This window comes from Sander vitreus, chromosome 2 (assembly GCF_031162955.1).
Source record: "Sander vitreus isolate 19-12246 chromosome 2, sanVit1, whole genome shotgun sequence".
Taxonomy (NCBI): domain Eukaryota; kingdom Metazoa; phylum Chordata; class Actinopteri; order Perciformes; family Percidae; genus Sander; species Sander vitreus.
Window position 1 is genome coordinate 5,168,548 of NC_135856.1, and position 26,668 is coordinate 5,195,215.

At 38.8% G+C, this 26,668-nt stretch overlaps 1 protein-coding gene and 1 long non-coding RNA gene across 5 annotated transcripts; both read left to right on the top strand.

The window, feature by feature from the left end:
* Positions 1-1,076: 1,076 nt before the first annotated feature.
* LOC144533116 (B-cell receptor CD22-like) lies at positions 1,077-25,868 on the top strand. Of its 4 annotated transcripts, XM_078274279.1 has the most exons (14): positions 1,081-1,327; positions 2,437-2,793; positions 2,982-3,209; positions 4,100-4,453; positions 4,663-4,890; positions 5,681-5,941; positions 20,871-21,146; positions 21,355-21,615; positions 21,714-21,974; positions 22,906-22,987; positions 23,107-23,173; positions 24,944-25,096; positions 25,194-25,375; positions 25,548-25,868. In XM_078274279.1, exons 1-14 carry the CDS (start codon positions 1,258-1,260, stop codon positions 25,630-25,632), a joined length of 2,865 nt encoding a protein of 954 aa, XP_078130405.1. In that variant the 5' UTR covers positions 1,081-1,257; the 3' UTR covers positions 25,633-25,868. The 4 variants fall into 4 exon arrangements, with proteins under 4 accessions (XP_078130419.1, XP_078130424.1, XP_078130405.1 ...); XM_078274293.1 differs by lacking the exons at positions 20,871-21,146; positions 21,355-21,615; positions 21,714-21,974 and adding exons at positions 6,596-6,856; positions 7,166-7,426 and having other exon boundaries at positions 1,077-1,327; XM_078274288.1 differs by lacking the exon at positions 24,944-25,096 and having other exon boundaries at positions 1,082-1,327.
* On the top strand, positions 14,579-18,664 carry LOC144533135 (uncharacterized). Its single transcript, XR_013503401.1, has 3 exons — positions 14,579-14,761; positions 15,465-15,537; positions 18,576-18,664. It is a non-coding gene; the product is annotated as an uncharacterized LOC144533135 (long non-coding RNA).
* Positions 25,869-26,668: the final 800 nt, after the last annotated feature.

Here is a 26,668-nt window from a genome sequence, read left to right on the forward strand (position 1 = left end):
GAGTAACGTAAAAAAAAAACGTACTGGCCCCATTTTCATGAAACCTGGTGAAAGGGTGTAGATCGGCCCTAGGAAGAAACTATTACATTGTGGAGCAGATCTGAACTACGGTTAGGATACACAAATTATTTCTCACTTTTATTAACATTGTGAGACAGGGCATTTGTGTTGCATGTATGTGGTGTCGGAATAATCCAAAAAATTTGTTTTAGACTGGGAAAAATTTCACTGCATTAGCATTGTCAAATAGAGCATGGCTTGGTGGAGGGCTGCACTCTCAGAGTTACCCTTCTAGTTTCCTGTTTTATCCCATTGTAAATGTAGGACATCTCTGCACACAGTTTATCCAACAGATCCACCTCAACAAGCCAAAGTCATTAAAAATAATTTTTACTTTATACTTTTACCCCTTGTTTTGTTAGATGTCCATGTTTAGTTAACACTAACATGCATGTGAGTTTCTCATGGCTCAGTGTTCTGCATTTCTCTGCAAAGAGAAGCAACCTGACCGCAGAGAGAACAGAGAAGAGACAAACTAAGAAAAAACAATGATGTCATTTTTCATTCCCCTCTTATGATTAATACTCTGCTCTTCATTGTGTTCAATGTAACTGCCTCATGGTTCACAGGTCAAATACATTCCTGTCCCATCACTCTACCTGCAGACTGTGTGACATCCTGAATCAGTGCACATAGAGATGAACTGTCTGTCTGTTTGTCTCTTCTCTTTATGAATGCCCTTTTCTGGTGTCGGTGGGATGTTGGTGGCGAAACAGCTTTTCTAATAGGTCAATATTAGTTTCTTACTCTCATTTTTGAAGTTTATAGTTTGTAAAACAACAAAACTTTATGGTGTTGTGGTTATGTACTGACATGTGTCTCATCATGCATATAAATGATCAAAAGAGGAAGGAAACGTAGTCTTTATCAGCCTGATATCTGTCTTCTGGTTACTGACAACAGAGGAGAGGCATAATGATCAAAAGAGGAAGGAAATGTAGTCTTTATCAGCCTGATATCTGTCTTCTGGTTACTGACAACAGAGGAGAGGCATAATGATCAAAAGAGGAAGGAAATGTAGTCTTTATCAGCCTGATATCTGTCTTCTGGTTACTGACAACAGAGGAGAGGCATCTTTAAAGACGACGTCCGTCTTCATTTAAGTAGAAACAGTTTTTTGATTAGTTTATTGATACTGCATACCTCCTGTGTACATTATTTTATCTGCTGACATGTTTTATTGTCTCTCACAGAGAGATGAGAGGAGTAGCTATGAGTTTAACTGCAGCAGCGAGTGGATTTGTTGTCTTCCTTCTCTCAGTGTCAGGTACTGTACATCTACAGTTACATTCATTCTTTAAAAGAAGGATTCTGGGAAAATGTGGGCCTGAAGGTCATTATGTGTGAACAAGTAGATCAGAGTTGTGTGAAAGGCAAACTTCCAGAAACACTAAAACTATTTGTTTTGTTTACAATTTTGCCAGAAGGATCTTCTCTTGTGTGGGCCAGCATCTTTGACTTTTGTCTTTTGCATGAAGTAGCTGTGTTTGTGTCTTTTATTCAGAACTGTTCCCTCCTCACTCTGTGAAAACATATTACTGTTTAATCTGTTCTAAAGACGACCCTGGTTGTAGAAACGACAGATCACTTTAGTTATTTTTAAAGGAATACTGGTCAGTGAAGTCATCACGTACTGTCTCAACTTCTCTTAATGATCACACATCTGAGCCCAACCCTGCTAGTTCCTTCTTTACTCTCTGACTTCAGTGTTCTGCATTTCTTTTTAGTTTTCACACTCAGCATCAACCTGACCTCAGAGTGAACAGAGAGGAAACTAAGCAAGAAATGTACTTGTAAATGACTCATATACTTACTATTATCCCTGAACATGTTTTATGTATATTAATATACATCAGCTCTTCAACTTTTAACATATTTAACTTTTAGTTTGTGTTTAGACTTCTCTTTGCCTCTTCATTCTGGTTTAATTCTGAAATAACTTGAAAAAAAGTTATTGTTAACAGGAGTTGGAAAGTGCCTAAAAGAGGAACTTAAACACATATGTTATGTATAATTCTGCTCTATCCTAGAAGAGTCTGTCAAAATGTATTCTTATTTTTTTGTTGACATGTAAGAAACACTTCTCAGGCTTATTTTAGCAAAGATTTTTTAATGAAAGAACCAAAGCCAAAGCATCCAGAACTATAATAAAATATGATGAAACCTGATGAAATTCTAAAATACAGTTAAGTTAGACAGATGCATGATGAGGAACTTTTTATTAATTTTTTAATAGCTGCAGATAATTGGTCTGATAATTGAGAATTATGAAGTTTGTCCAGGTTACCTTTCCCTAGATCATGTTGGTAGTATGATCACTTTGTCTAATTAACTGATTGTTAATTGAAGTGTTAATTGGTGTTCTCTGTGTTACAGTGATACAGGGTCAGGATGGCTGGGAAGTGACTTACACCTCTACTCAGATCTGTGCTGTTAAAGGATCAACAGTGAACATACGCTGCAGCTACACATACCCATCCACAATGAATGGCCTTGTTACCAAAGTTGAGAAAAGATTCTGGTTTACTGAATTAAATAATGGTGAACACGTGGATCTGACAACAATGTCAGAGTATTCAGATCGTGTGCAGTATAACAGTAAAAACGAGGACTGCACTCTGAGTATCTCAGACCTGAGAGAGAGAGACTCAGCTGTGTACAAGTTCAGGTTCATAACAAACCATTCAACAGGGAAATATACTGCTTCACCTGGAGTCACTCTGTCTGTTACAGGTAACTTTTTATCTGAATATTTAATCAATTACTTAATGTTCAACATCTTGATGACAACATGAAAATTACATGCATTTGGGTGTGTGTTGACAGTTCAGTTTAAAATGAAGACTTATTATTATTATTATTAATTGATGTATTATTATTATTATTATTATTAATTTATTATTATTATTATTATTATTCAGGTCTCCAGGTGCAGGTGAGCAGGTTACAGTTCTACGAGTCCTCTAACTGGGCACAGCTGAAGTGTCAGAGCAGTTGTCCTCTACCTGGTCATCATTCCTACGTCTGGTACAAGAATGGACAGAACATTCAGGGACAAACATCTGATTCTTATTCAGCCTACGTTTATCCTGCAGACAGCTTTTCCTGTGCTGTAAGAGGACATGAGGACTTCCCCTCTCCTTCAGTGTGTGAGTTTACTTACAGTCTTCCTGTGACATAACACCATCTAGTGGAGCCTTTAACCTTTTGGACTGTACCTTAACTTCATGTAACTCTGTGATATTTGGTGATTTATTTTGCAGATTTGTATGAAAACCAAATCACTAATCAATGATCTCTTATTTCCTGACCTCACTGTAAAGTCAAGCTGTAAAATAAGAGCTCACACTGGAAATGTAGCCACACAACATTTGTCACCATGTCCTGCGTCTGTTTAAAATATGTACTTGTGTCTTTATTTGACACTTTTCTTCGTTGAAATGTGTTATTCAGCAATCTTGACCCTTCATAGATGTAAAACACGTCATGGGTAAAGGTTTTAACTTTCATTTTTTTATTCTGGTCCATTCACAAAACATGACTGAAAAGAATGAATCTGTCCATTCAGGTTTCTTTGTGGAAGTGATGATGTCAGAAAATGTCACAGGAGGAAAAATCATGTCTGACACATTTTCATTATGTAATGCCCTCATGTATCTTATTAACCAGCAGAGGTCATCAGTAGACATGACAGTGTCCAAACACACTGAACCCCAATCATTTCCTTGTTTACTCCACTGAGTCAGTTACAAAGTGTCAAAGTAGTAACAGTAGTAACAGGACACCATGTTTCTAATATGTCTTTAAATTAAATGTTGAATGTGTTCACATAAGATAAACTTTTTAGGCATTTTCTATCATTCTATATTTTAATTCAGTTCTTGTTAGACTGATGCATGATGAGGACTTTTTATGACAATGACTGCAGATAATTGGTTCCTCCAGAACACGTTGGTAGTACGATCCACTTTGTTTCATTAACTGATTGTTAACTGAAGTTATTAATTCATTGTGCTTCCTGATGTGCTCTGTGTTACAGTGATACAGGGTCAGTATGGCTTGGGAGTGACTTACACCTCTACTCAGATCTGTGCTGTTAAAGGATCAACAGTCAACATACCCTGCAGCTACACATACCCATCCACAATGAATGGCCTTGTTACCAAAGTTGAGAAAAGATTCTGGTTTACTGAATTAAATAATGGTGAACACGTGGATCTGACAACAATGTCAGAGTATTCAGGTCGTGTGCAGTATAACGGTAAAAACGAGGACTGCACTCTGAGTATCTCAGACCTGAGAGAGAGAGACTCAGCTGTGTACAAGTTCAGGTTCATAACAAACCAAGGTGGGAACTATGTTGGTTATCCTGGAGTCACTCTGTCTGTCACAGGTAACTTTTTATCCAAATATTTTATAATTCACTTACAAGTGTTCAATATGTCATGAAAGTCACTTGTAACTGTGTGTGTGTGTGTGTGTGTGTGTGTGTGTGTGTGTGTGTGTGTGTGTGTGTGTGTGTGTGTGTGTGTGTGTGTGTGTGTGTGTGTTTTGACAGTTCAGTCTAAAATTAGGACTTCTGTTCCTTATTCACATATTCAGGTCTCCAGGTGCAGGTGAGCAGGTTACAGGTCTACGAGTCCTCTAACTGGGCACAGCTGAAGTGTCAGAGCAGTTGTCCTCGACCTGGTCATCATTCCTACGTCTGGTACAAGAATGGACAGAACATTCAGGGACAAACATCTGATTCTTATTCAGCCTCCTTTTATCCTGCAGACAGCTTTTCCTGTGCTGTAAGAGGACATGAGGACTTCCCCTCTCCTTCAGTGTGTGAGTTTACTTACAGTCTTCCTGTGACATAACACCATCTAGTGGAGCCTTTAACCTTTTGAACTGTACCTTAACTTCATGTAACTCTGTGATATTTGGTGATTTATTTTGCAGATTTGTATGAAAACCAAATCACTAATCAATGATCTCTTATTTCCTGACCTCACTGTAAAGTCAAGCTGTAAAATAAGAGCTCACACTGGAAATGTAGCCACACATTTGTCACCATGTCCTGCGTCTGTTTAAAATATGTACTTGTGTCTTTATTTGACACTTTTCTTCGTTGAAATGTGTTATTCAGCAATCTTGACCCTTCATAGATGTAAAACACGTCATGGGTAAAGGTTTTAACTTTCATTTTTTTTATTCTGGTCCATTCACAAAACATGACTGAAAAGAATGAATCTGTCCATTCAGGTTTCTTTGTGGAAGTGATGATGTCAGAAAATGTCACAGGAGGAAAAATCATGTCTGACACATTTTCATTATGTAATGCCCTCATGTATCTTATTAACCAGCAGAGGTCATCAGTAGACATGACAGTGTCCAAACACACTGAACCCCAATCATTTCCTTGTTTACTCCACTGAGTCAGTAACTGTGTCAATCTAGTATCCATGGTAACAGGACACCAGTTTTTCTACAATCTGAGTTTCTAAAATAGAAGGAAGTGAAGTTTCACCAGCCACTTTGTGTTGCTATGAACTAGTGTTGATTTAAATGTCTTCCACTGTGAAAACAAATTCATCTTGGAATTAAATGTTAAATGTCTCTATGTTTTCTCCTCCAGATGGTCCAAAGCTTCCCTCTGTGTCAGTGAGTCCCTCTGCTGAGATAGTGGAGGGCAGTTCAGTGACTCTGACCTGTAGCAGTGATGCTAACCCAGCAGCTAAATACACCTGGTACAAGGAGAATGTAAACAAACCTCTCAGTGAAGGACCACAGCTCGTCTTCAGCTCCATCCGGTCCTCTGACTCTGGACAGTATTACTGTACAGCTGAGAACAAGCTGGGGATGAAGACGTCTCAATACAAATTTATTGATGTGAAATGTGAGTGAAACGGCTCATTTAAAAACAGTATTACTGTAAAGCTGAGAATGAATTAAGATAAAACATCAATATAAATGTGAAATGTGAGTAAAACAAAGCTCATTTAAAAATCATCATGCAACTAATGAGAACTTGTTAAAGCTTTAAAGCTTTACCCACTCCAGTGTTTAGTTGATCATGTTCTTTCTTCAGTTCTGCCTGTTTCCCAGTCTGCTGCTGTAGTTCACTGAGCTGCTGCAGTAGATGATGATAGACAGTTTTATATACAAATGTCTCCCAGATCTGCACAGATGTTCAGGGGATTCAAACCATCAGGGATCCAGAAAACCACCTCAGGCTTCTGTCCTGTTCTCAGTCCAACCCTCTTAAACCAAATCTGCTCATCAATAGTTAATCAGGGCCATCATTCCAGTATTTACAACATATATCAAACATATTGTGTGGTATAATTTATTTCTGCTTCTACTATTCGGTTAGAGTTTAATATTTATCACTTAAGTGGTCCCAACAAAGAGATCAGCCTGCTGCCAGTCACAAACCACCTCTAAAGGTTTAGATGCTTTTACACACAACTATTACTCATTTCAACACAAGATGTAGCACCATAGAAATCCAACCTAATTTTTGGTACCTCATTTATTTTATCTTTTCCAGATGCTCCAAAGCATCCCTCTGTGTCAGTGACTCCCTCTGCTGAGATAGTGGAGGGCAGTTCAGTGAATCTGACGTGTAGCAGTGATGCTAACCCAGCAGCTAACTACACCTGGTACAAGGAGAACCAAAAACCGCTTCAAAGATCAGAAGGAAGTTATCATTTCACCTCCATCAGCTCTGAGGACAGAGGGAACTACTACTGCATGTCTGAGAATCAGTTTGGACAGATCAAATCATTGTCTCTGTCAGTAAATGTTCAGTGTAAGTACCAAACATCTGGAGAAAAGGAAATCTGGTGACCCAGCAGTAAGAGACATATGCCATGTAGCCACAGGAAACCTGGTTCACATACTACTTATTTGGTGCAGAACTCTTATTAACAATCTCCAAAGAAGTGATGTGAATGTATGTGGTCTATTTGTGTAGGTTGACAGACAGATTTCCCCAAAACATTTTTGTTCACAAAATACCTGCCCTTATTCCCAAATAACATGTGACAAAGCCATGGTGACATTTAATATACATCATTATCAGATGTGAATGACATGGGTCTCTCTAAATCTCCTCCAGATGGTCCAAAGCGTCCCTCTGTGTCAGTGAGTCCCTCTGCTGAGATAGTGGAGGGCAGTTCAGTGAATCTGACCTGTAGCAGTGATGCTAACCCAGCAGCTAACTACACCTGGTACAAGGAGAATGAAGACTCACCAAATGCATCAGGACAGATCTTCACCATCACTGACATCAGAGCTGAACACAGTGGGAATTATTACTGTGAAGCCCAGAACAGAAGAGGACGTCAGAACTCCACCTTACATCTGATTGTTGTAGCAGGTAAGTTTTAGCATTCAGCTTCAACTGTAAACTTATCAGCTTGAATGTTTTCAGTAAGGGCAGGACATTGTTGAGGCAAAAAATAGCAGTTTGTTCCAGTTATCTGGGAGTCAGACTCCTCTGCCTTCCTAGAATCACTGATACCAAGATCCAAGAAAGAGAACAGTCCATATTTCAACTTGGGTGTGAAACAGGGCTCACATGTTTTCATGTATCATTACATTTTTCGTACACTAACAAGTTCATCAGCTCATAAAATCATATTTCGATTTTTTAAACTAAATGGTGTAATATGCGCACATGCATCGTTTTGTCATATTTTACTCTATGGAACCAATGAGCTTAAACATGTTATAAGACCCTGATTAACTGTCTGTTTTCTTTAGATCACCATAGCTCAGGAGCACCTCTGTTAATAGCTGCTGGAACAATCAGTGTTGTTCTCCTGGCTGTCCTATCCCTCTCTGTCTTCCTGTGGATCAGGTGAGCAGTTCTGTTTCATTGAATCATTGTTTGATTCATCATTGAAAGCCAGTTTGTCGGAACTAAAACATTCAATAATTTATGTCTTTATTAATTATGCTGACCAGAAAGAAGAGGGCTTCCAGGAATTCATCCGGACCAGACAACAGGGAACAGGTGAGTTACGTATATTATTCTAGTGCAAAAGTTTGTTTGTAGTTCATTTCCTACTATCTTTCCTTTTCCTTGTGATTTATTTGTATTTCCTTTCTGTCATACAGCAACAAGTTGGTAAAGCAGGGACATTAATTCCATCATTAAGACAGCTGCTGTTGCTTTAAGTCCTTTCTGTCCTGGTTGCAATCCTCTGCAAGAATGCACTATTCCAATGAAATTATCTTTATTGTTATATAAATGCCACTGTTGATCAAACCAACTGCTATAATTAATATGAATCATATTTCTTTATATCTGTATCAGTGTCTCTGTGTCCCAACCAGCAGCGTCAGATGGCGGCCCACCAAGAGCCTGGGTCTGTCCGAGGTTTCTGTCTGTTTAAAGGAATTTTTTCCTCGCCACTGTCACACCAAATGCTTGCTCTTGGGGGGAATTGTTGGGTCTTTGTAAATTATAGAGAGTGGTCTAGACATACTCTATCTGTAAAGAGTCCTGAGATAACTCCTGTTATGATTTGATACTATGAAAAAAATTTAATTGAAGACGCATTCATGTAAAATGCGTAGCTGAAAGTAATTGTATCCCTGCAATGTGTACCTGATCAGAGTGAGCCAGAGGAGCAGGTTGACCTTCAGTACGCCACCATCCACGTCTCCAACAGCCAGGCAGATCCTCTGTACTCCAACATCAGAGCTGCTCAGCCCCTCAGACACAGGGAGCAACAGGAAGCCGTTGAGTACGCTGCCATCAGGTTCAACAGTGGCAGTGCTGCCCCGAGGTGAGCAGCTCCTCACACAGGAACATTATCCTCACTACACATCACACAGCTTTGACATACATTCATTGCTTTTACGTTCCTATTATAGTACGATGAGAATTATATTGTTTCATATCTTCAGAATCACCCTTTTTTCTTCTTCTCAGAACCAGAGGTCGGGACACTGGAGAGGATCCAGCTGCTTTGTACAGCACAGTCAACAACACCCGATGAACACAACAAGCATTTCATTTATAGGCTGATATTTCTATCTTTTTTTCCCCAAAAAAATATTTAAATTCATCAGGTAACCATTGATTTTTATATATTTTATTTTCAGGATGGCCCTTTCCAAGAATGTACAAAGAGACAATTATAAATCTTATAGAAAGTTAAATGTATTACTTAAACATAAGCCAGTGTTCAGTTATTTTACTCTGTATGAGTCAGCTCTAAAGAATGAGTTAAGTATTTCATGATTTATTTCTTTAAATTGTATATATACTATGAAAGGACACTATTCAGTGACCTTTTATGTGTGGTTTGAATTAGTCTCTAACTGGTCTTCCTCCCAAACGTCCCCGTGCAGACGCTAAAACATACCTGAAGTAGTTGTTAATGCAACAAGGGATGTGATCCCCAACTGGCTTCCCACCTGAAAACACTGGAAGTTGTTTTTGTTGGAAAGCACGGTCAAGCCAACAGTGGCAATGTTTTCGTATTTCTTTTTTAATTTCTTTTTTTATGGATATATTTGATGGTGACGGTAGAGACAAAGTCAGAAAATGTGAGGAGAAAGTTATAACATGCAACAAAGGTTGCTGGCTGGAATATTACCTTTGACGTTGCGTTTAACTGATTGGCGTCTTAATCATTAGGCCTTTAAACATTTTCTGACATGCAACTTAGCACCAAAAACAAATGACAGCAGAGGTCAATCATAAAGAGAAGACTTGGGTAGAAGTGTTCAATCTTTAACGACTCTTCAAACTCCACTGACTCTATTGCATCACCGTTGTCAGTGGCTTCAAATCTTTTTGTAATCATTGGTGTTTTTTTATGAAAGTTTTTTAAATGTAAAGACACCAACTTCCTTTTAAACCAGTGTGCATGATGGGATCACAGAGAGGCAGTGCAGACCTCAAAGTTTAAACTGTAAGTAAGGAAGTAAGTAAAAATGTATTTATACAGTGTTTTTCACAGACAGGGTCAAAAAGTGCTTTATAATGTTTAAGAATAAAATAAATATACAACAGATAGAATTAGCAATAAAAAAAGACAGAGGTTACCCAAAAGTTAGCCTGAACAAGTGAGTCTTCACACAGTCCACATTCTCAGCAAACCTAATGCTGGTTGGCAGAGCATTCCAGAGTCTGGGTGCCATAGCGGCAAAGGCTCTATCCCCGAGTGCGTGGCGTGGATGGCAGATTTTGGTTGATAGACCTGATAGACCGGGAGGGGGTGTGTAGGTGAATTATGTTGGCAAGATAAGCAGGGACCATAATAGGTTATGGTGAGAATTTTGAATTGGATCCTGTAGGTTACAGGAAGCCAGTGAAGGGACCAGAGTAGAGGAGTGATGTGGGTGCGCCTGTGACCTCGAAGGGCTGGAAGATTTTTACCAGGGGACACATTTCCCCTGAGAATTATATTCTAAATGACTGTAAAGTTACAACTTCTTATTTTGCTGCTGTGCTGTTGTAGAGAACATGTGTTTCATGTGTAGTTTCCAGCTGTTGCTACTAGATATAAGTAAAGAGTTATATTTTACTATTTTACTGATAACAGACCATTTCTTTTTTTTTTCTTTTTTGTATTCCATGTACTGCATATAGACTTTTGTACTTGTACTATATTGTTTTTTGTCTTGCTTAAATAAAAAATAATAGTTAGTAAACATTTAGTTTTGCCCTCTTATGTTCTTTGTCCTGATGAGTCAGTATGTGTCCAGTACAATCTCTTAAATGGCTCATTCGATGGGTGTTTAGTCTTTTTGTGCTTGTTGTTAAGCCTTTGACATCCCATTTGTTTTCTGCTCTGATTAAACAGATTTGTTTTGCAGAGTAGACAACAATCTAAATCCTCCTAAATGACACTAGACGTCCCCATCTTAGAGTTTCCTCTTAACACCCATTCAGAAATCTGAAATTTTTGTAAGAAACAAGAGATCTTTAAGCTAAGAGAAGGGGCGGAGTTGACCCCATTGCTATGGATGTTCCTATGAAGTTCCTAACGGATAAATAAAGTTCTTTGGCAGAGGTCTGCACTCTCAGAGTGCCCTTCTAGTGTCCTGTGTTTTTATCCCATTTTAAATGTGGGACATCTCTGCACACAGTTTATCCAACTGATCCACCTAAACAAGCCAAAGTCATTAAAAGTACCCTTTTCTTATCACCATCATTATATCACTATTGTGTGTCTACACCAAACCCTACCAGTTAGATTGTTTACGTGTGTTACATGTTCATGTTTAGTTAACACTAACATGCATATGAGTTTCTCACGGCTCAGTGTTCTGCATTTCTCTGCAAAGAGAAGCAACCTGACCGGAGAAAGAACAGAGAAGAGACAAACCAAGAAAATAATATACATATTTCCATCCCCTCTTGTAATTAATACTCTGCTCTTCCCCCTGTTCAGTAAAACTGCCTCATGGTTCACAGGTCAAATACATTCCTGTTCTGTCACCTGCAGACAGGCTTTAAAATGAACTTTTTTTTATCATTCAGCCAAATGGCTGGTGAATGTTAAAAATGTCTTCAGCCACTCAATAGAATATGGATTTTTGGGTTGATGTTGTTGAACCCTGCCTGCAGACTGTGTGACATCCTGAATCAGTGCACATAGAGATGAACTGTCTGTTTGTCTCTTCTCTTTATGAATGCTCTTTTCTGGTGGCGGTGGGATGTTGGTGGCGAAACAGGTTTGGTACCAAAAGGCCAACATTAATTTCTTTCTCTTTTCTTTTTTAAGGTTATAGTTTGTAAAACAACTGAATTTTATTGTTTTTCTTAAATAAATACATTATTTTTTATTGTGTATGTACTGGCATGTGTCTCATCGTGCATATTAATGTTCAAAAGAGGAAGGAAATGTAGTCTTTACCAGCCTGATATCTGTCTTCTGGTTACTGACAACAGAGGAGAGGCATAATGATCAAAAGAGGAAGGAAATGTAGTCTTTATCAGCCTGATATCTGTCTTCTGGTTACTGACAACAGAGGAGAGGCATCTTTAAAGACGACGTCCGTCTTCATTGTAAGTAGAAACAGTTTTTTGATTAGTTTATTGATACTGCATACCTCCTGTGTACATTATTTTATCTGCTGACATGTTTTATTGTCTCTCACAGAGAGATGAGAGGAGTAGCTATGAGTTTAACTGCAGCAGCGAGTGGATTTGTTGTCTTCCTTCTCTCAGTGTCAGGTACTGTACATCTACAGTTACATTCATTCTTTAAAAGAAGGATTCTGGGAAAATGTGGGACTGAAGGTCATTATGTGTGAATAAGTGGATCAGAGTTGTGTGAAAGGCAAACTTCCAGAAACGCTAAAAATATGTTTTGTTTACAATTGTGGAAACTCTGCAGACGGTATCAGTTTTGTTTGTTGTTGTGTTAATTGGACAGTATCTTTGAATTTTGTCCTTTGCATGAAGTAACTGTGTGCTAAGCACTTGTACATGCTGTACAGAGAATATTGTGTCTTTTATTCAGAACTGTTCCCTCCTCACTCTGTGAAAACATATTAGTGTTTAATCTGTTCTAAAGACGACCCTGGTTGTAGAAACGACAGTTTAAAAAAAAAAAAAATACTGGTCAGTAAAGGCATCACATACCGTCTCAACTTCTCTTTATATCTGAGCCCAACCCTGCTAGTTCCTTCTTTACTCTCTCACTTCAGTGTTCTGCATTTCTTTTTAGTTTTCACACTCAGCATCAACCTGACCTCAGAGTGAACAGAGAGGAAACTAAGCAAGAAATGTAGACTCATTTTTTTATTATTTTATTTTTTTTAAATGTACAGACTCATACTTACTATTATACCTGAAAATGTTTAATGTATATTTGTTTAGACTTCTCTTTGCCGCTTCATTCTGGTTTAATTCTGAAATAACTTGGAAAAAAAGTTATTGTTAAGCCGCAATTCCTCCATCTTATTCCTCAGGGAGCGAACATTGCTAAAAGACGCCTAGTTCTGGAGCAGCTTTCCTCCTGAAGGACAACAGCCAGTCCCTGCTCCGCAACGTTTGCTCATTACCTTCGGGAAGTCAGGTAGTCTGGTTTCATCGTATTACAAGCATGTGCAAAAGGTGGATGTAATTAACAGCAGCAGTACTCCGTAGCGATTCTCTTCCTTGTTCACTTCTTTCTCACCAAGCAGACCACCAGCATTCGAAGCACTTGAGCACTCTTGACGAACTTAAAAAATGTACAAACTTAGACTACCACAGACGCCTGTTCTGTCGTGCCCGTGTCGCCAGCAGTGCTGCGCCACCAGAAGTGGCGGTAGGCTACTGTTATAGGGAGGTAGTGTAGGGCTGAGGCTGCTCTGTGTTGTACAGTGGTAGTGTTGTAAGTAAGTAAAGGAGTGAATGAGAGACCACAGATGAAAAAATGCTTCACCACAGCTGCAGTCCTGCCTACTTTTCTCTTTATTTTCTTGCACAATTCTTATATAGTGCTCTGGTGCCAACAAGTCGCTGCTCATGCTAGTATTTAAATACACTAGCAGAGATTTTACTTCCCTTATTAGTCTGTCTCTGTACTGCTGTAAGATGTGGATAAACCCCCTGAGATCAATCAAGTCTGATCTTATATTCACTGGTTTCATACATTAGTTCCCTCAACTGGGAGTATTTTAGATCTCGAGAGGTTAAACAATACAGGGTTTGCACTACTTTCCTCTTTGAATGTGAGTTATTGTTAGGAGTGTACTCAGAGTTACACAGTTGATTGTGTCAGGGCGGGAAAACTCCCGGCTGGTCCGAGATAGTCCAGGTGGTTTGGGGACACAGGCAGAGAGATAAGTACACTGGTGGTTTTCCCCAAGTGGAGACTGAGGCTGGGAGCATGCAGGCACTGAGCGGGAACTAGAGAGAGACACAGGGTAAGTTTAAGCACAGAGAACAAAGGCAAAAGTAGAATTCTTCTGGGACTTAGAGCCAAGTTACCTCATGGGTTGTAGTTAACGAACTGGCGCTGAGGGGATGATCAGCCCGGGTTTAAATACTGCTGGGTTGAATCTGGATGATTAGCTGCAGCTGTGAAGATCGGCAGTGCGCGGTAGAAGTGGCCACGCCCCTTGACCTACTTTCCTCCAGACCACGCCTCCAGCACTCCAAACGGAAAAACAGACAAAACACAAACAAACACAGACACACAGGAAAAAGACATCCAAAGCAGGGCGGAGAGAGAGAGAGCTGACCATAACGGTTATACCACTTTTTGTACCAACTTTGTGTCTGCCTTTCACCAGTATTTTAATACTTTAAGACCCTAAACTGTGCCCACAATAAAAAAAGGTCTCTCTTGAAATGGTCTTTCTTGTGTTAGTGGTGTTCTTATTTGCCTCAAAACTAGTTTCTGACGCTTCCTTAAATAGATTGTATTAGAAGTTCATAGTTTGCATAAACAAGTTACTTTATTTTTTCCAGTTAACTTTTCTGGCTTATCATGCATGTAAATTATGTAAAATAATGTAAAGAGGAAGGAAGTTGGGTGTATTTTAAACAACTTGACTTCGGTCTGCTGCTCTTACACGACATAGAGACTTATCAAGACAACTTGCTTTCACGTTAAGTTTCTAATGTGACTGACTGATACATACTGTATGTACGTTATTTACCTGCAGGCAGGTTTTATTGCTTCTGAACTTACACACAGAGATATGAGAGGAGCAGCTTTGAGTGGATTGGTCGTCCTTCTCCTCACTGTACCAGGTACTGTGTTTTTACATCTATGTTGTAGGAGTTTTACACAAAGTCAACATTCAGTCATTCTCAGGTCACCATGTTCATAGATCTGACCTGTAAAGTGATGCATGTTTAAACTTAAAACTCTGGACATTTTAAGTGCACTCAGTACTTCTTCTGGCTTGCTAGCCAAAGTACATTACAGCTCAGTAGTTTATGAATTTTCAAATTTTCAAACTGCAAATCTAAGTGTTGTGTACAGTAAGGATAGTGGTGAAATGTAACTAGATACATTTACTCATTACTGTACATTTTTGTGGTACTTGTATTTTACTTGAGCATTTCTATTTTATGCTACTTTATACGTCTACTCCATTATATTTTAATATTATACATTTTTCTAAAATGAGACATTTTGCATAATTCACACTTTTTCTTTGGTAGCCTACTTTATTTTGATGGTACTATTTATACTTTTAAGTAAAAGTTTTGAATGTAGGCTATGATTTTAATTGTAATAGAGTATTTTTACCCTGTAGTAGCCTATTGTTACTTTTATTGAAGAGAAAATATGTAAAAAAAAAACAAGAAAAAGATACGCACCTCTACTTTAACACGATGCAGCTACATTTTGGGGAAGATGCGGGCAGGCGGGGTGGGGGTGGTATGTTGACTGGAAACTGATGCAAATCAGCACAAGCCATTCTGCTTCTCCGTCTTGTTTCCTTAGTTAACCACACCTGACAAGTGCACGTGGTGCTCTCTCGTCTCAACCAGTCTATGGTCTCAACAATGGAGTGAGCGTAGGTTAACTTTTGTATTAGGCTATTTTTTTATTTTTATTAACTGAAACAGTTTTCCAGCTGCTCACATAAGGTAGCCCTGTGTGAAAAATATATAATCCTTAAGGTATGGAATCCCATGTATGATAAGAAAAGGGGGGAATCCATTAAGAGTCAGCCTATGTATTTACATTATGAAGTAAAAAATGTCCATGGTAAGTCACAATTATGACTGGAAGTCAATACAATGCTAGTACTAAATCACAATTTTGATTTATAACGTAAGACCTTTTACATACATACAAAATCTTTGTTTTGACATTTGACTTTCTGTAATAGTTTTGTTTTAGCATGAGTTTTTATTTTTTCTATACTTTTACTATTATACTTATGTCTTCCTGGCAGAGACTGACTCAAAATAGAGCAGAGAAAGTCCAGCCTGTGGCATTTTATATTAGGACAATTTCCTTTTAAAATACAGCAAATCAATTTCTAATTGAGATGGAACATTTGTCTGTCGAGGTTTTAGTAAGATAAGATTGATTGATTGATAAATTCACTTCTGAGAACGTTTTAGGCGAATCTTTTTCTATTTGAGATTTTAATTTAAGTATTTCTATTTAAGCTTTTCCATTTCACATTTTGAGTTTCATATTTGATGTTTCTGTCATTTAATAAAATATTTCAAAAATTTCAGTTTAAGCATTTATATTTAAGCTTTGCATTTTAAATTTGACTTTTTACATTGAACTTTACATTTTCAAATTATCATTTTACATTTCAACTTTGCTTTTTCAGTTTCTTTTTTCTTTTTTAAATGTAATCATGACATGATTTTCCCTAGTAGAGTAGTAAAATAATAATATTTTTAATTTGACCTTGCTTCGTTTTCTCTTTGGACTTTTAGTTTGAATTATGAATAAATATTTCCTCCATAGATATCACTTGCAATAGATAAACTGTAAAGAGATCTCAGTTCTGTCTTTCTGCTGCTTTCAGTATTCTGCTCAAATACATACAAAACAAATGAAAGAAAATAATAATAATTCCCAACATTCTTTTATTGAACAAATTGATCATTTATTTGAATATAAAAGGCACCACTAAAAATAGAATGACAGTTACACTTTGAAGTGCAGTTTTCTACTGTTATTTTCTTTCAGCTAACACAAAAAATCTCTGAGTGTCTTTTGCAGTGTGTCCCGGCCCTTTAGCGATGTGTAGATTACGCCAATTAATATCAGAATCAGAGTCAGAAAAGTTTTTATTGCCACAATAACAACACTTATGTGGAATTTGCCTTGGTAAAAGGTGCATACATTAAAAAAACAAGCATATTAAACATTAATATGAAATATTCTAATAATATATATAATATTGTGATGACGATGAAAAAAACTATACATTGTGCAGCCCTAATAACAATAAGGTAAAAATAAGGTGCAAATTAGGGCTGCACGATATGAGGAAAATATGCTATTACGTTGTTAAATATCGTGACAACAATGTTACTTGCGATAAAGAAACAAAAAAATTAAAGTGTAGTCAGTTCTGCTGCTTTCAGTATTCTGCTAAAATACAACAAATTGCTACCCTGGAAATCCAGAGTTGTCGCGAGAGCACAATTTGAATTTGCTCAGCGAGTCACTCTGGCATTGAGTAATGATGCTCATTAACTATGCCCTTGTAGCCGAGCTGCACCAATCACATCGGTGTATCTGATATAGGCGGGCCAGAGGCGAGCTAAACAGAAGACGACAGCGCTGCAACATCAAAGTCATTAATAAACATTGCAAGATGGCTACAGATGAACACCAGTTGTTTGAAACGGCTTTGGCCGCTACAATGAACGAGTTAGACTTGGCTTTTTAGCTAAAAGAAGAACAGAAGACGACGCTCAAATCGTTCCTTTGCAAGAAGGACGTTTTTGCTGTTTTGCCGACCAGATACGGCAAAAGTTTAATCTACCAGTTAGCGCTGCTGGTAGCTAAGCGTATTAAAACCCACTGGTGTTGTGATTGGTCGTAGTGTTATTTTGTTATAATTGCGTGCAGTGAGATTTTCAAATGCATGCTTGATGCCGCCCCTCGAGTTGGGCCATTTTCATTACTCATTGCCAGACCCTTAATCTTTCGGATTTCCAGGCTAACAAATTGCTTGTTGAATTTACAACAATAAAAGGAAACTCCATAAAAGGAAATATTAATTAGGAAAAACTAATGAAAGGAAATACTTACCAACATTCTATTATTCAATAAATTGACTACTGCACTGAATATAAAAGGCAGCACTAAAAAAAGTAACAGTTTCTTTTTAAAGTGTAATTTTCTACTGATATTGTCTTTCAACTAACAAATATGTTGCAGCCTTTCACGATATGTATATTGCGCCAGTTGATATTGCGATGACGATAAAATGATATGAGGTTGCTTATAAATATGTACACTGTGCAGTATTACTTCTGTGGTTTGGGTAAGGAGTGCATGGTTACTAAGAATATGTTTATATCCATGATATTGACATGTCACCTGAGACCGTTGTAAGGAATTAGGTTGTAATGATAAAAATCGGATGAAATCCATGAGAGAAAAGAAGGAGGCCCTTTTTATTTTGACTTCATGTCTGTGTAGCCCTTTGAAAATGGGAGTAAAAAAAGCAGTTTGCTGCTCTACTGCTCATACAGAGGTATTTGATTTTCTCTTTATGTCGCAGATAAATTGACCAGACCTGAATGGCCTATCAATGATAGACATTCCTGTGATATCAATAAAAACAGAATAACCTTTTTCAGTTGTTGTGAGAGATGAGTTAGTTTTAGTGACAGTGATCCTGACAAATCTGGTTCTGAGGTTTTTAAAGATTGTCCAGGATACCTGAGTCTTTCAAATGAAATGTAAACCTGCAGACTGTTGGTTCTCCATGGCAAATGGTTTGACACCACTGGAAGGAGTTTTGGAAAGTAGTTTAGTTCAGTTCAGTTCTGGGTAAAAAAAAGATGCATAAAAAAAGAATCTGTTATCTGATGTTATGAATCTGATTTAGTTTTCTTCTTCTTACAGTGATACAGAGTCAGAATGGCTGGGGAGTGACTTACACCTCTACTAAGATCTGTGCTGTTAAAGGATCAACTGTGGAAATACACTGCAGCTACACATACCCATCCACCATTGTTGATGGAGTTAAGGAAAAATTCTGGTTTACAAAAGAGAGTAATAATGTTTATGTGGATCTGACAACGGACCCGGAGTATTCAGGTCGTGTGCAGTATCAATGTACAAACAAGGACTGCACTCTGACAATCTCAGACCTGAGAGAGAGAGACTCAGCTGTGTACTATTTCAGGTTCATAACAAACCATTCAACAGGGAAATATACTGCTTCACCTGGAGTCACTCTGTCTGTCACAGGTAACTTTTTCATCTAAATATTTAATAAATTACTTCCAAGTGTTCCAACATCTTATGAAAGTTATTTGCATATGTGTGTATATATGTGTGTCTGTTGACAGTTTAGTCTAAAATGAAGACTTCTGTTAATTATTCACATATTCAGGGCTCCAGGTGCAGGTTAGTGGATTCTACAAGTCCTCTTACAGGCCAGAGCTGAAGTGTCAGAGCAGTTGTCCTCTACCTGGTCATCCTTCCTACGTCTGGTACAAGAATGGACGGAACATTCAGGGACAAACATCTGATTCTTATTCAGCCTACGTTTATCCTGCAGACAGCTTTTCCTGTGCTGTAAGAGGACATGAGGACTTCCCCTCTCCTTCAGTGTGTGAGTTTACTTACAGTCTTTCACCAGTAGACCGCCACCTGGTGGAGCCTTTTAGCTAGTGTACTGTACCAAAACTACTGTACACTTGGGTGACAACACCTGGCTTGTATTTTTTGGCTAACCAGACAGGTTGCATGCTTGTGTGTGTAGTCTGCTTCATAAATAACTTTTAAGTTTAACACATTTTGAAAAGTCTCACTCTGAGGAGGAGATCCAGTTCTCCTGCAGGTTTACATACTGAAGTACTTCCATAAAGTATTCAACTCTGTCCTCAGATGTTATGAATGTTATTGTGGTTTCTGATGTGCTCTGTATTACAGCGATGCGAGGTGAAAGAGGCTGGGGAGTGACTTACACCTCTACTAAGATGTGTGCCGTAAAAGAGATCAAACAGTGGAAATACGCTGCAGCTACAGATATCCCATCCAGAATCAGTGCTACAGTTGAGAGAACATTCTGGTTTCACTAAAAGTAGCAGTAATAATGATCTATGTGGATCTGACAACAGACTCGGAGTATTCAGGTCGTGTGCAGTATCAGCTGTCACAAGCAACAGCTGCTACTCTGACAATCTCAGACCTGAGAGAGAGCGACTCAGCTGAGTACAAGTTCAGGTTCATAACAAACCAAAGAAGGTGGAAGATATGCCGGTTCACCTGGAGTCACTTTGTCGGTAGCAGGTAACATTATTTTCACTGGAAAGTCAATTTGCTTTAAATGTTTAATATAAAAGAAACCTTGTTTATGCATATGTTGACACTTGATTCTAAAATAACATTTCTGTTGGTTAATCACAGATCCACAGCTCCAGGTACATGTGAGGAGATCAACAGTCACATCCTACCAACAGCCTACCTGGATAGAACTGACATGTCATAACAAGTGTCAGCTGCCTGATCATTATTCCTACATCTGGTACAAGAACGGACAGAAATTAGAAGATAAAAAAGCATTATTTTTCATCTAGACCTACTTAATCCTCCAGACAGCTATTCTTGTGCTGTATCAGGATACAAGATGTTCCCCTCTCCTTCAGTGTGTGAGTTTACTTCTCTTTGTTTCACTGTAATCATTTGGCCGAAGATCTTCCCTAAATATTAGAGAACAAGTCAAATTCATCTTTTACCTCTCCCACATTTTAGTACCTCTTCATAAACATTTATTCTGACCAAATTGTGATGTCAATCATTAAGCTTAATTCCCTTTCCAAAGCTTTTTGTTTTTATTTTAAAGCACTAACATTAAAGCACTCACACCACACAAATATTAATGTATAAAATAAAAACAAAGAAAACTATGAAAGGAAAAATTTAATATTATTTTACCTTACTGCTATAAAGAGTTTTATTGGAGTAAAGTGCAGAAAACAACACGCGTAATGCAGAGTGTTATAAATCATGACCAGTTCACTTTAAGCTCCAGTATCAGCGCTCTGGACAGCTGCAATAATCAAACATTGATATTATTTATAAAATATTCCATTTTACTTTCCTTAATGTCTTCCTGGATGAATGATTATTTTGAGAATATGAATTACTACAAAATAAATTGGATATTTTATAACATTCTTATTTTTTCAGATGCTCCAAAGCTTCCCTCTGTGTCAGTGAGTCCTTCTGGTGATTTAATGGAGGGAAGTTCAGTAAATGTGACCTGTAACAGTGATGCTAACCCAGCAGCTAACTATACCTGGTACAAGAAAAATCTAGTTCCCAATCCAGTTCTTGAACGCCTCAGTGAAGAACCACAGCTCGTCTTCAGCTCCATCCGGTCCTCTGACTCTGGACAGTATTACTGTACAGCTGAGAACGAGCTGGGGAGGAGGACATCAGCAAACATCTCTATTAATGTCAAATGTGAGTTAAATACATCTGTCACATCCTTTGCTCTTTATTAAAGGGACACACTACTGATTACACATGAAATATAGTTTAGGAAGACATTTTTAATAAGAAGCCTGCGTTACAAGCTGTGCTGTGGGGTTTGAAGGAGTGGGTTTTTAAGAGGAAAGGGTGTCTAAATAAAGATGCTATTGATCAATTTATAATCTATGTTCATATACAGATGGTCCAAAGCGTCCCTCTGTGTCAGTGAGTCCCTCTGCTGAGATAGTGGAGGGCAGTTCAGTGACTCTGACCTGTAGCAGTGATGCTAACCCAGCAGCTAACTACACCTGGTACAAGGAGAACCAAACACTGCTTCAAGGACCAGAAGGACGTTATCATGTCACGTCGATCAGCTCTCAGGACGGTGGGAACTACTACTGCAAGTCTGAGAATCAACATGGACTGATTACCTCCTCATCTCTATCTATAGATGTCCAGTGTAAGTCACTTTTTTTAATGATGCAAGAGTCCGACCCAATCATGCATGATAATATTAATGGAATATGTCTCCATACATATTATTTACTTGCTTACCAGATGGTCCAAAGCGTCTCTCTGTGTCAGTGAGTCCCTCTGCTGACATAGTGGAGGGCAGTTCAGTGAATCTGACCTGTAGCAGTGATGCTAACCCAGCAGCTAACTACACCTGGTACAAGGAGAATGAAGACTCACCAAAAGCATCAGGACAGATCTTCACCATCACTGACTTCAGAGCTGAACACAGTGGGAATTATTACTGTGAAGCCCAGAACAGAAGAGGACGTCAGAACTCCACCTTTCATCTGATTGTTGTAGCAGGTAAGTTTTAGCATTCAGCTTCAACTGTAAACTTATGAGCTTGAATGTTTTCAGTAAGGGCAGGACATTGTTGAGGCAAAAAATAGCAGTTTGTTCCAGTTATTTACCTACACATGTAGATGTAGGTTAGCAATTAAATGATTTGTGAATTGAATGACTGTGACTATGGTGTGTATTGGCAGCTAATGACTAAATCTGAAAAGACTGAAATTGTTAAAAATAGATTGCTTGAATCTAAGAAAATGGCATGATTAAAAAGAGGTCAGGTGGGGCAAGAAACAAGAGGCAGGGTTTAACCAAACCCCCAGAGAAAACAGAAGCGGACACTACAATAATTACAGACTGACTTCCTGGTTTTACTTTGACCCACCGTACTTGCTGTATTTGAACACTTACACAGTTGTCCTGTCACACAACCTGCAGTTAACTTGATCAGTCTAATGTCACCATGACGCGTTATTGATCCCACGTAGCTCGATTGGTTGGGGTTAGCCATTGACCTCGAGTGGTTGAGATTAGGGTAGCCGATTGGTCAGGGGATAGGACCTGAACAAATTAAATACCTTGCATTAGCATGGACGCCTGGCCAATAGTAGTGTGTGAATGCTATTGAAGGGCAGGTCTTGCCTAGAAGTTGTGTGAGTTCCCTAATAACGCCACCTTGACCCATAAAAACAAAGGCCATAACTACATTTTACTTTAAAAGACCTGCATGTTTATTAAATTAGGGGCTTTGTCAGCGAAAAATGCAGGCTATGACAGCATGCACATCAACTAGCACACATTTTGTTCATATGGGTGAAGTTAAGAAGAGCTTTGTGGAAAAGGCCTTGGTCAGGTGTAATGCAGATCAGAGTTACTGAGCTTTGCACTGCCACATTTAAAGGAAACTCCCATTTGTTGTCACCTCTCCTGCCACCTTTTTTCCCAGAAACGTGGAAGTCTATCATCATTGGAACAATCCCTGCTGTTTTCCTGGTTGTCGTGTGGCTCTCTGTCTTCCTACTGATAAGGTGAGTAGATCTGTTTTTACTAAAGCAGTAAATGAAATACCTGAAAATATATTTAGTTCGCAGTCATTTTGGCAACTAAATTATAAATTCCTTTAATTTTAATTAATTCTCCTCACCAGAAAAAAGAGAACCTCAAAGCAATTACACAAGCCTGGAGATGGATCAGACAACAGAGAACAATTCAGTGTAAGTTCTTGTGAAGCTCTGGTCATTGAGTATCATAAAGTTCAACTTGACTCCATATGGCTTTTAAGCCATGTTTCTTCACAGAAATGAATCCTTCTTGAATCTTGGCAACCAATCAAAAACAACAAATGACCATGCCCTAAGATGTGTCAGGTGGGAGGCGTTGCGTCAATACGTTCTTGCATTCTCTACTGCAAGTCAAGCAGGGCTGGACTGGCCATCTGGCATACCGGGCATTTTCCCGATGGGCCGACACACTTTTGGGCTGAATCGCCGATATAATTTATAGGACTTTTTTTTAATTTTGGCCGCGCCGGCCCATAAAGAACTGACAGCGACCCATTGGTTAATTTTCTTTATTGGCACTGGCCTGACCCAATCAAATCCAGGAACCCCCTACCCCACTCCCGGCCCTGAGACACAAGCTCTAACAGTTATGCTTATGCTGGAAGTTTAGCATCCACTTTAAAATGGACAAACGACAACCAAAGCACAAGGGAGGTGCAGAGAAATTACGGGAGAAAAAGATTAAGAATCTAAAGGCGGATGCCTCAAAATGTGCCAACATTTCTGACATGTTTGGGGCTGTAGTAGCTGCTTCAACATCAGCATTACCTGAAGTAGAGGAAGGAGGAGAGGTGGCTCGCTATGCAGAGAAGCAGAAACAACATCATGACAGGGAAGAAGCCGAGGAGGAGAGTGACCATGACAGGGCCATGGGAGCGAGTGAGGAAAAGATGGAAGAGAGAGTATGACGATGTCGTAAGGAGTAGGCAAATTAACAAGGACTTTCAGGAAGGGAGGGAGGCTGTGTGTGTGTGTGTGTGTGTGTGTGTGTGTGTGTGTGTGTGTGCGTGTGTGTGTATGCGTGTGTGTGTGTGCGTGTGCGTGTGTGTTATGTGCGCCTCACGTCATAATGACTACAAGCAGTTAAAGTTAGCAGCTGTCAGGTAACCTAACTGTTTAAGCTTACATTGAACATTCTAGCAGTTGGCCTGTTGGGTAGCTGAAAAGTCAGTGTGATCTATAAAATCAGTGTTGATACAAGCATCAGTGTTCCTTGAATTGCTTAATTAGCTTCTCTTGTATTGGTGCTCTTTTCCAGGGCATATACTACTCTCAGCTTTATTGTAGCTTTTGGGAAGGGTTATGGTTATTGTATTTAGCAGACACTTACAATAGTTAAAATTAACAGTAAACAGTTTTTAAAAGTTGCTAAGCCAATATTAAGCAAATTAGTAATAATAAGAATAATGGCAATACAATATCAAATATCAATAATAAAAAAATAATCAAATACCATAAATATACAAATCATAACTCTAAGAATTAATTAACAGATTAACAGATAAGTCTTGAGACCCCTCTTGAAGGATCCAAAACTATCACATGAACGCAGAACACTAGGCAACTCATATCATAGAATGCACACATATTTTAAGAGGACTGTCTGCAGGGAATGTGACTGACCAATCACGGTGGGTGTGGGCCGCCTGGGCCAAAAATGCCAGGGCTGATTTTTTTGTCCCAGTCCAGCCCTGAAGTCAAGCACATAGTCAGCACTGGTACAGATCATGTAGTTCTGCTGGCTCTATCATGGAGTGTGAAACATCCTTGGCAAGGGTCAACCCCTCCAAGTCTGTGGCCATGGTAGTCTTCTGGCAAATGGTGGATTGCCCCCAGTGGTCAAGATGCCTCCTTGATGTTTCCCTGAAAATGTTTTCTGTATACAGAAATGTTTATATATGTCAACTGTTTGAGACCCTGCAGCAGCAGATGCTGGTCGGCTTACATACCACATCTGGCTCAGAAAAGGCCTTAAGATCTAGCAGGAGGAGAAAGACTCGACTATCTTGCTTCGCCTGCTGCCACCATGACAAGGAAAGGTTAAGGACAATGGATGGATTAATTGATCAAGAAGATGTACTACAACTTACTATTATATTAACTATTATATCTTCTATAATTGTCCGTGTAAAATGTGAAAGTATATCTGTCTTTGTACTGTCTACCCAATCAGTCAGAGGAGCGGGATGAACTTCACTACGCCAGTATCCACTTCTCCAAAAACCGGACAGACCCTGTATACTCCAACATCAGACCAGCTGGACTCCGTAAACACGAGGAGCAAGACGAAGAAGAAGACGACGACAAAGTGGAGTATGCTGCTGTCAAATTTAACAGTGCCAGTACTCCACCGAGGTAAGCAGCTCTTCTCACAGCACATTCATCTCACTAAAATCTCAAAATGACATGCATTTAGTAGGCATTTATTGTCAACAGGTTGTTGCAATTGCATACATTTTAACTCCCACAGTTTTTGTATTTGTATTAGATTGTACTATATCACCCCATGTTTATTTTTTTCTCTCAGAACCAGAGGTCAGGAAACGGGGGAGGATCCAGCTGCATGCTACAGTACAGTCAACAAAACTGCTGAACTTAACAGGAAATGCTAGTATTTCGTTTTTCTTTTACATTTTTTTAAATGAGTAACTTTTTGATTTCAAGCCATGCTAGCAGCCTCCACTTTGTTCCAGACTAAAATGGCTCAACAACTACTCGATGGATTGCCATACACTTTTATTCTGACATTCATGATTATCAGAGGATAACTCATTCTGACTTTGGTTATCCCCTGACTTTAACTCCAACTGCAAAGCACGACAATATATATATTTATACTGTACATACAGTGGTGTGAAAAAGTGTTTGCCCCCCTTCCTCATTTCCTGTTCCTTTGCATGTTTGTCACACTTAAGTGTTTCGAACATCAAACCAATTTAAACACAGTCAAGTGACAACACAAGTAAACACAAAATGCAATTTGTAAATGAAGGTGTTCATTATTAAAGGTGAAAAAAAATCCAAACCATCATGGCCCTGTGTGAAAAAGTGATTGCCCCCTAAACCTAATAACTGGTTGGGCCACCCTTAGCAGCAACAACTGCAACCAAGCTGCTTTGCGATAACGTGCAATGAGGCTTTTACAGCGCCCTGGAGGAATTTTTGGCCCACTCATCTTTGCAGAATTGTCCTAATTCAGTTACATTAGAGGGTTTTCAAGCATGAACGGCCTTTTTAAGGTCATACCACAACATCTCAATAGGATTCAGGTCAGGACTTTGGCTAGGCCACTCCAAAGTCTTCATTTAGTTTTTCTTCAGCCATTCGGTGGTGGACTTGCTGGTGTGTTTAGGATCATTGTCCTGCTGCAGAACCCAAGTTCGCTTTCAGCTTGAGTACACGAACAGATGGTCGGACATTCTCCTTCAGGATCTCTTGGTAGACAGCAGAATTCATAGTTCCTTTTATCACGGCAAGTCTTCCAGGTCCTGCGACTACAAGCAGTTAAAGTTAGCAGCTGTCAGGTAACCTAACTGTTTAAGCTTACATTGAACATTCTAGCAGTTGGCCTGTTGGGTAGCTGAAAAGTCAGTGTGATCTATAAAATCAGTGTTGATACAAGCATCAGTGTTCCTTGAATTGCTTAAT